At 40.7% G+C, this 13,434-nt stretch overlaps 1 protein-coding gene across 2 annotated transcripts in view; it reads left to right on the top strand.

Annotated features, from left to right (window-relative positions):
• Positions 1–13,434, top strand: part of CSMD2 (CUB and Sushi multiple domains 2) — a 1,405,803-nt gene that overhangs the window by 1,264,352 nt on the left and 128,017 nt on the right. For both annotated transcript variants that reach the window (XM_077296071.1, XM_077296070.1), the window contains one exon: positions 4,674–4,790. In XM_077296071.1, the coding sequence (XP_077152186.1) occupies positions 4,674–4,790 (117 nt within the window). The remainder of the gene's footprint in view (positions 1–4,673; positions 4,791–13,434) is intronic.

Genomic DNA, 13,434 nt, shown 5'->3' with positions numbered 1-13,434 from the left:
TTTTGAGAACTTTGAACCCCCAAGTGTTTCACTAAAGTTTATAGCGCAAAGCCGTGAAAATAAAAATTCTTTTTTTTTTTCACAAAAATGATTTTTTAGCCCCCAGTTTTGTATTTTCACAAGGGTAACAGGATAAATTAGACCCCAAAAGTTGTTGTCCAATTTGTCCTGAGTACGCTGATACCCCATATGTCGGGGGGAACCACTGTTTGGGCGCATGACAGAGCTCGGAAGGGAAGGAGCGCCATTTGGAATGCAGCCTTAAATGGATTGGTCTGCAGGCGTCACGTTGCATTTGCAGAGCCCCTGATGTACCCAAACAGTACAAACCCCCCACAAGTGACCCCATATTGGAAACTAGACCTCCCAAGGAACTTATCTAGATGTGTTGTGAGAACTTTGAACCCCCAAGTGTTTCACTACAGTTTATAATGCAGAGCCGTGAAAATAAAACATCTTTTTTTCCCACAAAAATGATTTTTAGCCCCCCAAATTTTTATTTTCCTAAGGATAACAAGAGAACTTGGACCCCAGAAGTTGTTGTTCAATTTGTCCCGAGTACGCTGATAACACATATGTTGGGGTAAACCCCTTTTTGGGCGCACGGGAGAGCTCGGAAGGGAAGGAGCACTGTTTTACTTTTTCAACGCAGAATTGGCTGGAATTGAGATTGGACGCCATGTCGCGCTTGGAGAGCCCCTGATGTGCCTGGACAGTGGAAACCCCCCAATTCTACCTGAAACCCTAACCCAAACACACCCCTAACCCTAATCCCAACGGTAACCCTAACCACACCCCTAGCCCTGACACACCCATAATTCTAATCCCAACCCTAATCCAAACGTAAATGTAATCCAAACCCTAACTTTAGCCCCAACCCTAACTTTAGCCCCAACCCTAACTTTACCTCCAACCCTAGCCCTAACCCTAACCCTACCCCTAACCCTAACCCTAAACGTGACTGAAATACGTGGCACTGAAATACGTGGCACTGAAATACGTGGCACTGAAATACGTGATACGTGGCACTTAAATACGTGGCACTGAAACACGTGGCACTGAAATACGTGGCACTGAAATACGTGGCACTGAAATACGTGGCACTGAAATACGTGGCACTGAAATACGTGGCACTGAAATATGTGATATGTGGCACTTAAATACATGGCACTGAAATACGTGGCACTGAAATACGTGGCACTGAAATACGTGGCACTGAAATACGTGGCACTGAAATACGTGATACGTGGCACTTAAATACGTGGCACTGAAACACGTGGCACTGAAATACGTGGCACTGAAATACGTGGCACTGAAATACGTGGCACTGAAATACGTGGCACTTAAATACGTGGCACTGAAATATGTGATATGTGGCACTGAAATACGTGGCACTGAAATACGTGGCACTGAAATACGTGGCACTGAAATACGTGGCACTGAAATACGTGGCACTGAAATACGTGGCACTGAAATATGTAATACGTGGCACTGAAACACGTGGCACTGAAATACGTGATACGTGGCACTGAAATACGTGGCACTGAAATACGTGGCACTGAAATACGTGCAACTGAAATACGTGGTACTAAAATATGTGGCACTGAAATACGTGATACGTGGCACTGAAATACGTGGCACTGAAACACGTGGCACTGAAATACGTGATACGTGGCACTGAAATACATGGCACTGAAATACGTGGCACTGAAATACGTGGCACTGAAATACGTGGCACTATGACTGTCAGAAAATGTTCATTAAACGGTTAGGGGTGAGGTTAGGGGTAGAGTTAGGGTTAGGGTTTGGATCCCTTTATCACCTTGATGGTGGTGGGTGGCTTTTCAGTGTGTTTTCTGTTTTTTTTTCGATAAAAATGCATGCGTTTTTAACGCAAACAAACGCATGTGCTTAAAAACGCAAGAAAATACTGCAGGTTGTATTTCTGAAAATGAACGCATGCAGAAAAAAACCGCATGCGTTTGAAAACGCGACCAAACGCGTACAAAAAAACCGCATGCGTTTTCAATGTTAAATATAGGGAAAAAACGCATGCGTTTTTTTGTGCAAAAAACGCTGCAGACAAAAACGCAAGTGTGAAACCAGCGACGCTTTTTATAGCAAAAAAGTTTTTGCGTCTCCACATTTTGAGACCTATAATTTTTCCACATTTGCTCCACAGAGTCATGTGAGGTCTTGTTTTTTGCGGGACGAGTTGACGTTTTTATTGGTAAAATTTTCGGACACGTGACCGTTTTTGATCGCTTTTTATTCCGATTTTTGTGAGGCAGAATGACCAAAAACCAGCTATTCATGAATTTCTTTTGGGGGAGGCGTTTATACCGTTCCGGGTTTGGTAAAATTGATAAAGCAGTTTTATTCTTCGGGTCAGTATGATTACAGCGATATCTCATTTATATCATTTTTTTATGTTTTGGCGCTTTTATACGATAAAAACTATTTTATAGAAAAAATAATTATTTTGGTATCGCTTTATTCTCAGGACTATAACTTTTTTATTTTTTTGCTGATGATGCTGTATGGCGGCTTGTTTTTTGCGGGACAAGATGACGTTTTCAGCGGTACCATGGATATTTATATCAGTCTTTTTGATCGCGTGTTATTCCACTTTTTGTTTGGCGGTATGGTAATAAAGCGTTGTTTTTTGCCTCGTTTTTTTTTTTTTTTTCTTACGGTGTTTACTGAAGGGGTTAACTAGTGTGGCAGTTTTATAGGTTGGGTCGTTACGGACGTGGCGATACTAAATATGTGTACTTTTAATGTTTGTTTTTTTTAATTTAGATAAAGAAATGTATTTATGGGAATAATATATATATTTTTTTTTCATTATTTTGGAATATTTTTTTTTTATTTTTTTTTACACATTTGGAAATTTTTTTTTTAACTTTTTTACTTTGCCCCAGGGGGGGACAATACAGATCGGTGATCTGTCAGTTTGCATAGCACTCTGACAGATCACCGATCTGCGAGAAGTGCAGGCTGCTTCACAGTGCCTGCTCTGAGCAGGCGTCTGTGAAGCCACCTCCCTCCCTGCAGGACCCGGATCCGCGGCCATCTTGGATCCGGGTCTGGAGCAGGCAGGGAGGGAGGTAAGACCCTCGCAGCAACGCGATCACATCGCGTTGCTGCGGGGGGCTCAGGGAAGCCCGCAGGGAGCCCCCTCCCTGCGCGATGCTTCCCTGCATCGCCGGCACATCGCGATCATGTTTGATCGCGGTGTGCCGGGGGTTAATGTGCCGGGGGCGGTCCGTGACCGCTCCTGGCACATAGTGCCGGATGTCAGCTGCGATATGCAGCCGACACCCGGCCGCGATCGGCCGCGCTCCCCCCGTGAGCGCGGCCGATCGGCTATGACGTACTATCCCGTCGGCGGTCATACGGGCCCACCCCACCTCGACGGGATAGTACGTCAAATGTCGGGAAGGGGTTAATGTCACAAAGCTAAACTCGGCTGTGGTGCCCCTCCTTACACACTGACTTCTGTGACCTTATCTGGAAGATGTTAGTCATCTGTGCTGTACTTCCAGCACTTTCTAATCATACAGGAGGTTAGACCAATAGATCAGGGTTGTATTTCATTACATCTCACACACTGAGAAACCTGGTGTAAGCTATTATGGGTGATGTTCTTTTCCTCCTGTATGTTGCTGCTTGCTTATGATTGGGCAATTTCATACATGGGGAAGACGTACACATCAACAAACACAATTCCCGGTGAAAAACTCTTTGATAATGCCCACCTTCTTGGCCATAAAGAAAATTAGCACATTGGGTGCCATATACTTTGAACGCTAATATCACCATAATGGAGACATTAAATTTATTTGAAAAATAAAAACATTTTATTCCACTATGCAGCCACTATTACATCATGTGTCCAGTTCAACATGAAACATTTGATGATCCTATGTTTTAAGCTTATGTATTTTTTTTATATTACCACAAACATCTTCTATATTAGACATGTTTGCAGCCAGCAGATTTTCCATTTTATAAGCATTCTCCATTGTGTGCTGCAAAATTATATACCCCTAAATTACAGCAATAATATCGGAGACAGGTCTTTCTATGAAACACCTTGTCTCTTATAGTGCTTGCATTACAATACAGGCAAGTTCTTAGTTTTTCTGTTTCTATTGTGAAGTTTTTTTAATGGTGCATAAAACAAACCTGTTTCTGTAACCTCTTACCAATGCTCTCCACCTCTTACAATGCAACATGCAATATCATATTTCTACATATTTTGTTTTGGTAAGTACAATATAAATGCAGCTAGGCAAAAAAAAATAAAAAATTATCCATATGAAATGATAATACACATATTCATTATTCATAGGATCTATAATATGCATAAAACTATGAATGAACCATTTATTCTGTGTGCAATTCATCTTCCGCATTGTGGATGCACTTGCTGCATATTAAGCATAGTGTAACAGCTCTCTATTCAGATGGCAATGTCATACTATGTTGTGAGATGTGTATATATGTATATATCTTGTCAACTGCACAGTGGCTTTGTGGTTCGTTTTATGACTGTTGGGTATATCTCTTTCACTTAACCCTTTGGTCCTCGGGTTCATTATTTTTACCTGCAATGCCATACTTTCGAAAATTTAAAGAATCACCTACATTCATTTGTTTACATTCAGCACAATGTGGAGGAGTGACGGAAGACATGGAAGGTGTTATACTGAGCCCTGGATTCCCTGGGAACTACCCCAGTAATTTGGACTGCACCTGGAAGATCTCCTTACCGGTGGGATTTGGTGAGTGACAGAGCAGTCACATTTCATACACTACATGCTTCAACATGGTTTCTCCTGCTTAATGAACTGTGACAGTGGAGGTTATAAGATGATGTGTGATGTAGGAGAGACTTGATCATGGTAATATTTTACTGTTTAGGATGTCAGGTGCACAGATGCTCAAGGTTCTTTTTTTCCCCAGTTCCTCCAACACTTCTGCAATTATTTTGATAATATTTTAGGAACAGGGAAAACTACGGCATAAGTCTGGCATAGTGACATGAAGTAGATCATCTCCTTTGGCTCTTAGATGCCAACAACCTCAGATACCAAAAATGTGTTAAGGCATTTAAGTATTTGCAGTAAAAAAAAGAAATGTAAAAAATATGAAAATTAATTTTTTGGTGTAACACTATACATAGTCATCTATTAGACTCCCCAAGGGCTAATTCACACAACAGCAAGTCCCATAAGTCTTATGACCTATATATGGCTATGATAATGTTAGGGTCACAAAATAACCTGTGGACTTGCTGTAAGACAAGAAAATGTGGTCACAATACAATGTTGTGAGTTAGCTTTAAGATGTATTTTAGTTAGAATTCAACTGTCGAGGTGAATTATGTCAGCTATAAGTCTGGATGTGCAGCACTGACAAGAGGCATTGGAGCAGCAAGGGATAGCAGGGTAAGATATGCAGGACTGTCCCAGGAGCAGTGTAGAACAGAAGGAATGGATGAGCTTGACAGCACTTTTAGTGTAGAATGGCACATCAGAAATGGATGAGCTGGACACCACCAGGAGCAGCGTGGCACAACAGAAATGGATGAGCTGGACATCACCAGGAGCAGCATGGCACAGCAGAAATAGATGAGCTGGACATCACCAGGAGCAGCGTGGCCCAACAGAAATGGATGAGCTGGACATCACCAGGAGCAGCATGGCACAGCAGGAATGGATTAGCTGGACATCACCAGGAGCAGCGTGGCACAACAGAAATGGATGAGCTGGACATCACCAGGAGCAGCATGGCACAGCAGAAATAGATGAGCTGGACATCACCAGGAGCAGCGTGGCACAGCAGAAATGGATGAGCTGGACATCACCACGAGCAGCATGGCACAGCAGAAATAGATGAGCTGGACATCACCAGGAGCAGCGTGGCACAGCAGAAATGGATGAGCTGGACATCACCAGGAGCAGCGTGGCACAGCAGAAATGGATGAGCTGGACATCACCATGAGCAGTGTGCCACAGCAGAAATGGATGAGCTGGTCATCACCATGAGCAGTGAGGCACAGCAGAAATAGATGAGCTGGACATCACCAGGAGCAGCATGGCACAGCAGAAATGGATGAGCTGGTCATCACCAGGAGCAGCGTGGCACAGCAGAAATAGATGAGCTGGACATCACCATGAGCAGTGTGGCACAGCAGAAATGGATGAGCTGGACATCACCAGGAGCACAGTACAGATGGATGAGCTGGTCATCACCAGGAGCAGTGTGTCACAGCAGAAATGGATGAGCTGGTCATCACCAGGAGCAGCGTGGCACAGCAGAAATGGATGAGCTGGTCATCACCAGGAGCAGCGTGGCACAGCAGAAATCAGGAGCACCGTGGCACAGCAGAAATGGATGAGCTGGTCATCACCAGGAACAGCATGGCACAGTAGAAATAGATGAGCTGGACATCACCATGAGCAGTGTGGCACTGCAGAAATGAATGAGCTGGACATCACTAGGAGCAGCGAGGGACAGCAGAAATGGATGAGCTGGACATCACCAGGAGCAACGTGGCACAGCAGAAATGGATGAGCTGGACATCACCATGAGCAGCGTGCCACAGCAGAAATGGATGAGCTGGACATCAGCATGAGCAGCATGCCACAGCAGAAATGAATGAGCTGGACATCACCATGAGCAGCGTGGCACAGCAGAAATGGATGAGCTGGTTATCACCAGGAGCAGCGTGGCACAGCAGAAATGGATGAGCTGGTCATCACCAGGAGCAGCATGGCACAGAAGAAATAGATAAGCTGGACATCACCAGAAGCAGTGTGGCACAGCAGAAATGGATGAGCTGGACATCACCATGAGCAGTGTGGCACAGCAGAAATGGATGAACTTGACGGCACTTGGAGCACAGTGACACAGCAGGAAGGGTTGAGCTGAGTTTTGTCAGGAGACTTACTCGTAGATACAGTATATGTAGTAAATCACATCAGTATAGCAAAGCTGAATTTAGCAAGTGACTCAGATTTGAAAAAATGTTGCAGCGCCCAAAAGTAATGCAAAGCTGGACTTGTCTGAAAGTTCTCTCATTGAGTAATGTACAAGAGCCAGGCAATGAGGTAGAGCTGACTATGTCTGAGGACACTTCAAGTAGCAGACCTAAGTGGTGAGGTAGTAGCTACAAACATACTGCCTGAATATTCAGGAGGTGTTCCATTACCTGAGTCAGACTAAAAAAGACAACCTAGGAAACATGACATCATAGGTGTGAACCTGGAGGGAGGAGCGAGCAGTGAGTGACAGCCACCAGGGAAGAAGGCTGCAGAGCCCGGTGCTAGAGCTAGGACAGGTTACAATTTTGTTATGCACGCTATTTTCCAGGCAGCTGAATATGTATGTTAAAACCTGTGCATAGCTACAGCACATAGTCAAATTGCATCTTGCGCTAGTTCTTTCACCATAATATGCTGCCCTGTAGAATTGTCAGATGCTGTGCACTATTAGCCAAGGGGCATAAATATATTGTGGCATTAGGATAGCAGAGCTAAGAATTCATCATAATTCCCAGCGCCTCTCCACACATCCTCCCTCCCCTCTGTACAACCTATTAGGGTCTGTTAACCCCAAGGTACAAAACATTTTGCTGTATTTTGACAGTGCAGCAGACTAGTTTCTAGTGCTGTGTAATATGATAGTTTCCATTTAATCCTTTGGAGTCTAGCACTGACATACAGTTGCCTTTTCAAGTGCACTGCTCGCTTTAAAAAGATCCTGATTTTCACTAATTTTAGGTGTGACATTTTCGTGACATTTTTACCTACTTCACATAAATTTATTAGATTGTCTCTTGCTGCTCCCTCCTAAAATCATACCATAGGTCATTTTTTTATTTTTTTATTTTTCTACTTCATAACTTTGGCTTCCCTACAAATATATCACCCTGTTGTAAATGAAAGACTTCCATTTCGAAATTCTGGAAACTGTTTTTCGTGACTTCCTGTGACATGTTGATTGAACAGTTTCTTCACATTTAGAGACAGTTAATGATACCTTAGACACTTTTAGTACGGCACTTTGAAGTACTATGACTTTCAGATGACACCATTTCATCATGGAGCCCTATCATAAAAAGGAGTAAATGTAATATAGCTCAGAAATGAGATACAGCTTATGCTTGAATCAGAAATTTTCTTAGTTATTATTGTGTCACTGATATTCCTCAAGCTAGGGTTTTCATGCCATGCCAAAACTGTAAAATTGTGACCACTGGATGTTTTATATTAGTCTGCTATGGCGGGAAGAGTAGTAACCTACATCACATGCTAAAGAATGTCCCTAATCTTACCAGTCCAATATAGGATCAAGTCCATGTTATCACAAATACTGGGTCACATATAGTGCCTATGGATAATATAGACTTGGCCTATATAGTGCCTATAGATAATATAGACTCTGCCTATATAGTGCCTATGGATAATATAGACTTGGCCTATATAGTGCCTACGGATAATATAGACTCTGCCTCTATAGTGCCTATGGATAATATAGACTTGGGTATATAGTGCCTACGGATAATGTAGACTCTGCCTATATAGTGCCTATGGATAATATAGACCCTGCCTATATAGTGCCTACGGATAATATAGACTCAGCCTATATAGTGCCTATGGATAATATAGACTCTGCCTATATAGTGCCTATGGATAATATAGACTCTGCCTATATAGTGCCTATGGATAATATAGACTCTGCCTATATAGTGCCTATAGATAATATAGACTCTGCCTATATAGTGCCTATGGATAATATAGACTCTGCCTATATAGTGCCTATGGATAATATAGACTTGGCCTATATAGAGCCTATAGATAATATAGACTCTGCCTATATAGTGCCTATGGATAATATAGACTTGGCCTATATAGTGCCTATAGATAATATAGACTCTGCCTATATAGTGCTTATGGATAATATAGACTCTGCCTCTATAGTGCCTATGGATAATATAGACTCTGCCTATATAGCGCCTATGGATAATATAGACTCTGCCTATATAGTGCCTATAGATAATATAGACTCTGCCTATATAGTGCCTATAGATAATATAGACTCAGCCTATATAGTGCCTATGGATAATATAGACTCTGCCTATATAGTGCCTGTAGATAATATAGACTCAGCCTATATAGTGCCTATGGATAATATAGACTCTGCCTATATAGTGCCTATGGATAATATAGACTCTGCCTATATAGTGCCTATACATAATATAGACTCAGCCTATACAGTGCCTATGGATAATATAGACTCTGCCTATACAGCGCCTATGGATAATATAGACTCTGCCTATATAGTGCCTATGGATAATATTGACTCAGCCTATATAGTGCCTATGGATAATATAGATTCGGCCTATATAGTGCCTATCGATAATATATATTCTGCCTATATAGTGCCTATGGATAATATAGACTGCCTATGTAGTGCCTATGGATAATATAGACTGCCTATATAGTGCCTATGGATATTATAGACTCTGCCTATATAGTGCCTATGGATAATATAGACTCTGCCTATATAGTGCCTATGGATAATATAGACTCTGCCTATATAGTGCCTGTGGATAATATAGACTTGGCCTATATAGTGCCTATGGATAATATAGACTTGGCCTATATAGTGCCTATAGATAATATAGACTCTGCCTATATAGTGCCTATGGATAATATTGACCCAGCCTATATAGTGCCTATGGATAATATAGACTTGGCCTATATAGTGGCTATCAATAATATATATTCTGCCTATATAGTGCCTATGGATAATATAGACTCTGCCTATGTAGTGCCTATGGATAATATAGATTCTGCCTATATAGTGCCTATGGATAATATAGATGCTGTCTATGTAGTGCCTATGGATAATATAGACTCTGCCTATGTAGTGCCTATGGATAATATAGATTCTGCCTATATAGTGCCTATGGATAATATAGATGCTGTCTATGCAGTACCTATGGATAATATAGATTCTGCCTATGTAGTACTTATGGATAATATAGATTGTGTCTATATAGTGCCTACGGATAATATAGACTCTGCCTATATAGTGCCTATGGATAATAAAGACTCTGCTTATATACAGTGCCTATGGATAATATAGACTCTGCCTATATAGTGCCTATGGATGATATATATTCTGCCTATATAGTGCCTATGGATAATATTGACTCAGCCTATATAGTGCCTATGGATAATATAGACTCTGCCTATATAGTGCCTATCGATAATATATATTCTGCCTATATAGTGCCTATGGATAATATAGACTCTGCCTATGTAGTGCCTATGGATAATATAGATTCTGCCTATATAGTGCCTATGGATAATATAGATGCTGTCTATGTAGTGCCTATGGATAATATAGACTCGGCCTATGTAGTGCCTATGGATAATATAGATTCTGCCTATATAGTGCCTATGGATAATATAGATGCTGTCTATGTAGTACCTATGGATAATATAGATTCTGCCTATGTAGTACTTATGGATAATATAGATTGTGTCTATATAGTGCCTACGGATAATATAGACTCTGCCTATATAGTGCCTATGGATAATAAAGACTCTGCTTATATACAGTGCCTATGGATAATATAAACTCTGCCTATATAGTGCCTATGGATAATATATATTCTGCCTATATAGTGCCTATGGATAATATAGACTCTGCCTATGTAGTGCCTATGGATAATATAGATTCTGCCTACATAGTGTCTATGGATAATATAGATGCTGTCTATGTAGTACCTATGGATAATATAGATTCTGCCTATGTAGTACTTATGGATAATATAGATTGTGTCTATATAGTGCTTACAGATAATATAGACTCTGCATATATAATGCCTATGGATAATATAGACTCTGCCTATATAGTGCCTACGGAAAACATAGACTCTGCCTATATAGTGCTTATGCATAATCTGAACTCCGCCTATATAGTGCCTATGGATAATATAGATTCTGCCTATGTGTTTTCTCCACACATACCACTTAGAATTATCACCATTTCATCTCATCAGACCAGAGAATCTTATTTCTCATAGTCCGGGAGTCCTTCATGTGTTTTTTAGCATACTCTATGCCGGTTGTCATATGTCTAGCACTGAGGAGCAGCTTCCGTTGGGCCACTCTGCCATAAAGGCCCTACAGGTGGAGGGCTGCAGTGATAGTTGACACTTTGTGGAACTTTCTCCCATCTCCCTACTGCATTTTTGTTTTGTTCAGTCAAGATGGGGTGCAGAGTGTACAATAATGTGAAAAAATGAACTTTTTTGAATTTACCAAAAGGCTGCGATGAAACAGTGTGAAAAATTTAAAGTAGTCTGAATACTTTCTGTACCCAATGCAGATGCTGCCTACATAGTACCTATGGATAATATAGATTCTGCCTATATAGTGCCTATGAATAATATAAATGCTGCCTACATAGTGGCTATAGATAATATACTGTAGATTCTGTGTATATAGTGCCTATGGATAATATAGACTCTACTTATGTAGTGCCTACAGATCATATAGACTGTGTGTCACCCTACAGGGTCTATGCCAGTGGCAGGGGTCTAAAATCCTGTTTACATGAATTTCTGAATAAAACCAATAGTTAAAACAATCACAATGAAAATAAATGACAATACTGGAACTTTTCATTATTCAGACACGTAACACAATCCATACCCATTTCCTTCTTACATACTCACACAGAGAAATTGAATGGATTAAATATTAATGTGGTCAATGTGCGGAATTAATTACGAGTATGCCGTGAAGCACAACATAGTTATACCAGCTAATTAATGCGAGGCTATAAAGAGGTGTGACTATAATTAACTCTTTAATTTCATTGTTCCATTAATGGCATGCCATATTTTTAGTGATGTTTTATGTAAAAATAAAAATCTAAAATAATGCTTGTGTTTTGTACTTCATATCTTAGATGGTTTGGGGACCATGAATTGGTGGTTAACAGCAAAGTATCTGTATATATAGTAGTTAGGAAAAATTCTGGATGTGTTCAACTCCTAAATACTATGGTAGCTGGTTCCCTGATATTTGACAATATGGGGGTCACTACCTTGCAGTTAGCCTGCCTCCTTGCTTCACCTCTCTATTCTGTAAGTACATTCTGTCACTTAGACTACGCTCACATCTGCATTTGGCCCTTCTGATAGAGGTTGCTCCAAGGTTTCCGACGATTTGGCAGCAAGAATAGCACACCATGCATCATTATTTTTGCAGTAAAAATGACTGGAACCTCCAGAGAACCTTTGGCTTTAATAATAAACCATTTAAGTCTTGTCTCATTAGAATTCAGTGGGGTAGAATTATTATTAAAATCGAGCCAGCACTCAAGCGCTCATTCTATGTTCCACATATCAAATGTTTTAGACTTTTTTGTGTCTTGTTCAATAAGGAGAAATTCCGACATTTCTGACTTTTTTTTCAGTCAAGATGGGGTGCAGAGTGTACATTAATGTGAAAAATTATCTTTTTTGATTGAAATTCCTATTTCTACTATATTGCTTATAGGGAATAGATAGGAGATTAGGGACAGCCATCGCACGAGCGGGGGCGCCAGTCTCGTTTTTTTTCTTAGGGTGCTAACCTCCGCATCTAGGTAGGCATATATCTTTAGGTTTTTTTGCAGCTTTTAGGGATACCTCACGTATATCTGCACAACTTTTGATATTAAGTTTAGGACAACACGTGTGTATCACTGATATTGTTTAATACGTGAATTTGGATACATGCAAAAATCTTTTTCTGTAAGTGAGGTTGCCGTTTTTTGGTCCAGACACATGTGTGTTTTTCGGAGGGATCAGTCCCCTATTAGTGTTTGACCGTTCTACTACTGAGGCTATTTTTCTGGGTATTATACATTTTTTTAAATTTTTCCTGTTTGTTATTTAATAAAGTATACCATTTTACGGGTTTTTTTCATTTGTAAGACTTGTATTTTCCCTTGTTGTACATTTATGGTTTGTGAGCTTAATCTGAAAAAAGTAAAAAATATAGTATAACCAAATGGAAAAGAAAGCTGCACTAAACGTTTAAAATCACAGATTTATTGAAGTCCTTTAAAGCATGCGGTCAGGGAGAGAGGATGAGCAGATGCGGCTGGTCAGACAGCCATTTTGCATATGGAGACACACTTCTACAGGTCTGTAACACCAGTAGAAACATCTCTATATGCGAAACGGCCATCATCTGATCCACTGCATCTGCTCATCCTCTCTCCCTGACCACATGACTTCAATAATTGTGTGATTTTATACAGTGAGTGACGCTTTCCATTTTATTTGGTTTGGCAAGTTGTTTTCCACGCTGAGGGAACTTTTAGTAGAACACCAGTTTGTCACTGGCTTATTTT

This window comes from Ranitomeya variabilis, chromosome 3 (assembly GCF_051348905.1).
Source record: "Ranitomeya variabilis isolate aRanVar5 chromosome 3, aRanVar5.hap1, whole genome shotgun sequence".
Lineage (NCBI taxonomy): Eukaryota > Metazoa > Chordata > Amphibia > Anura > Dendrobatidae > Ranitomeya > Ranitomeya variabilis.
This window is presented reverse-complemented; position numbering and strand designations above follow the sequence as displayed.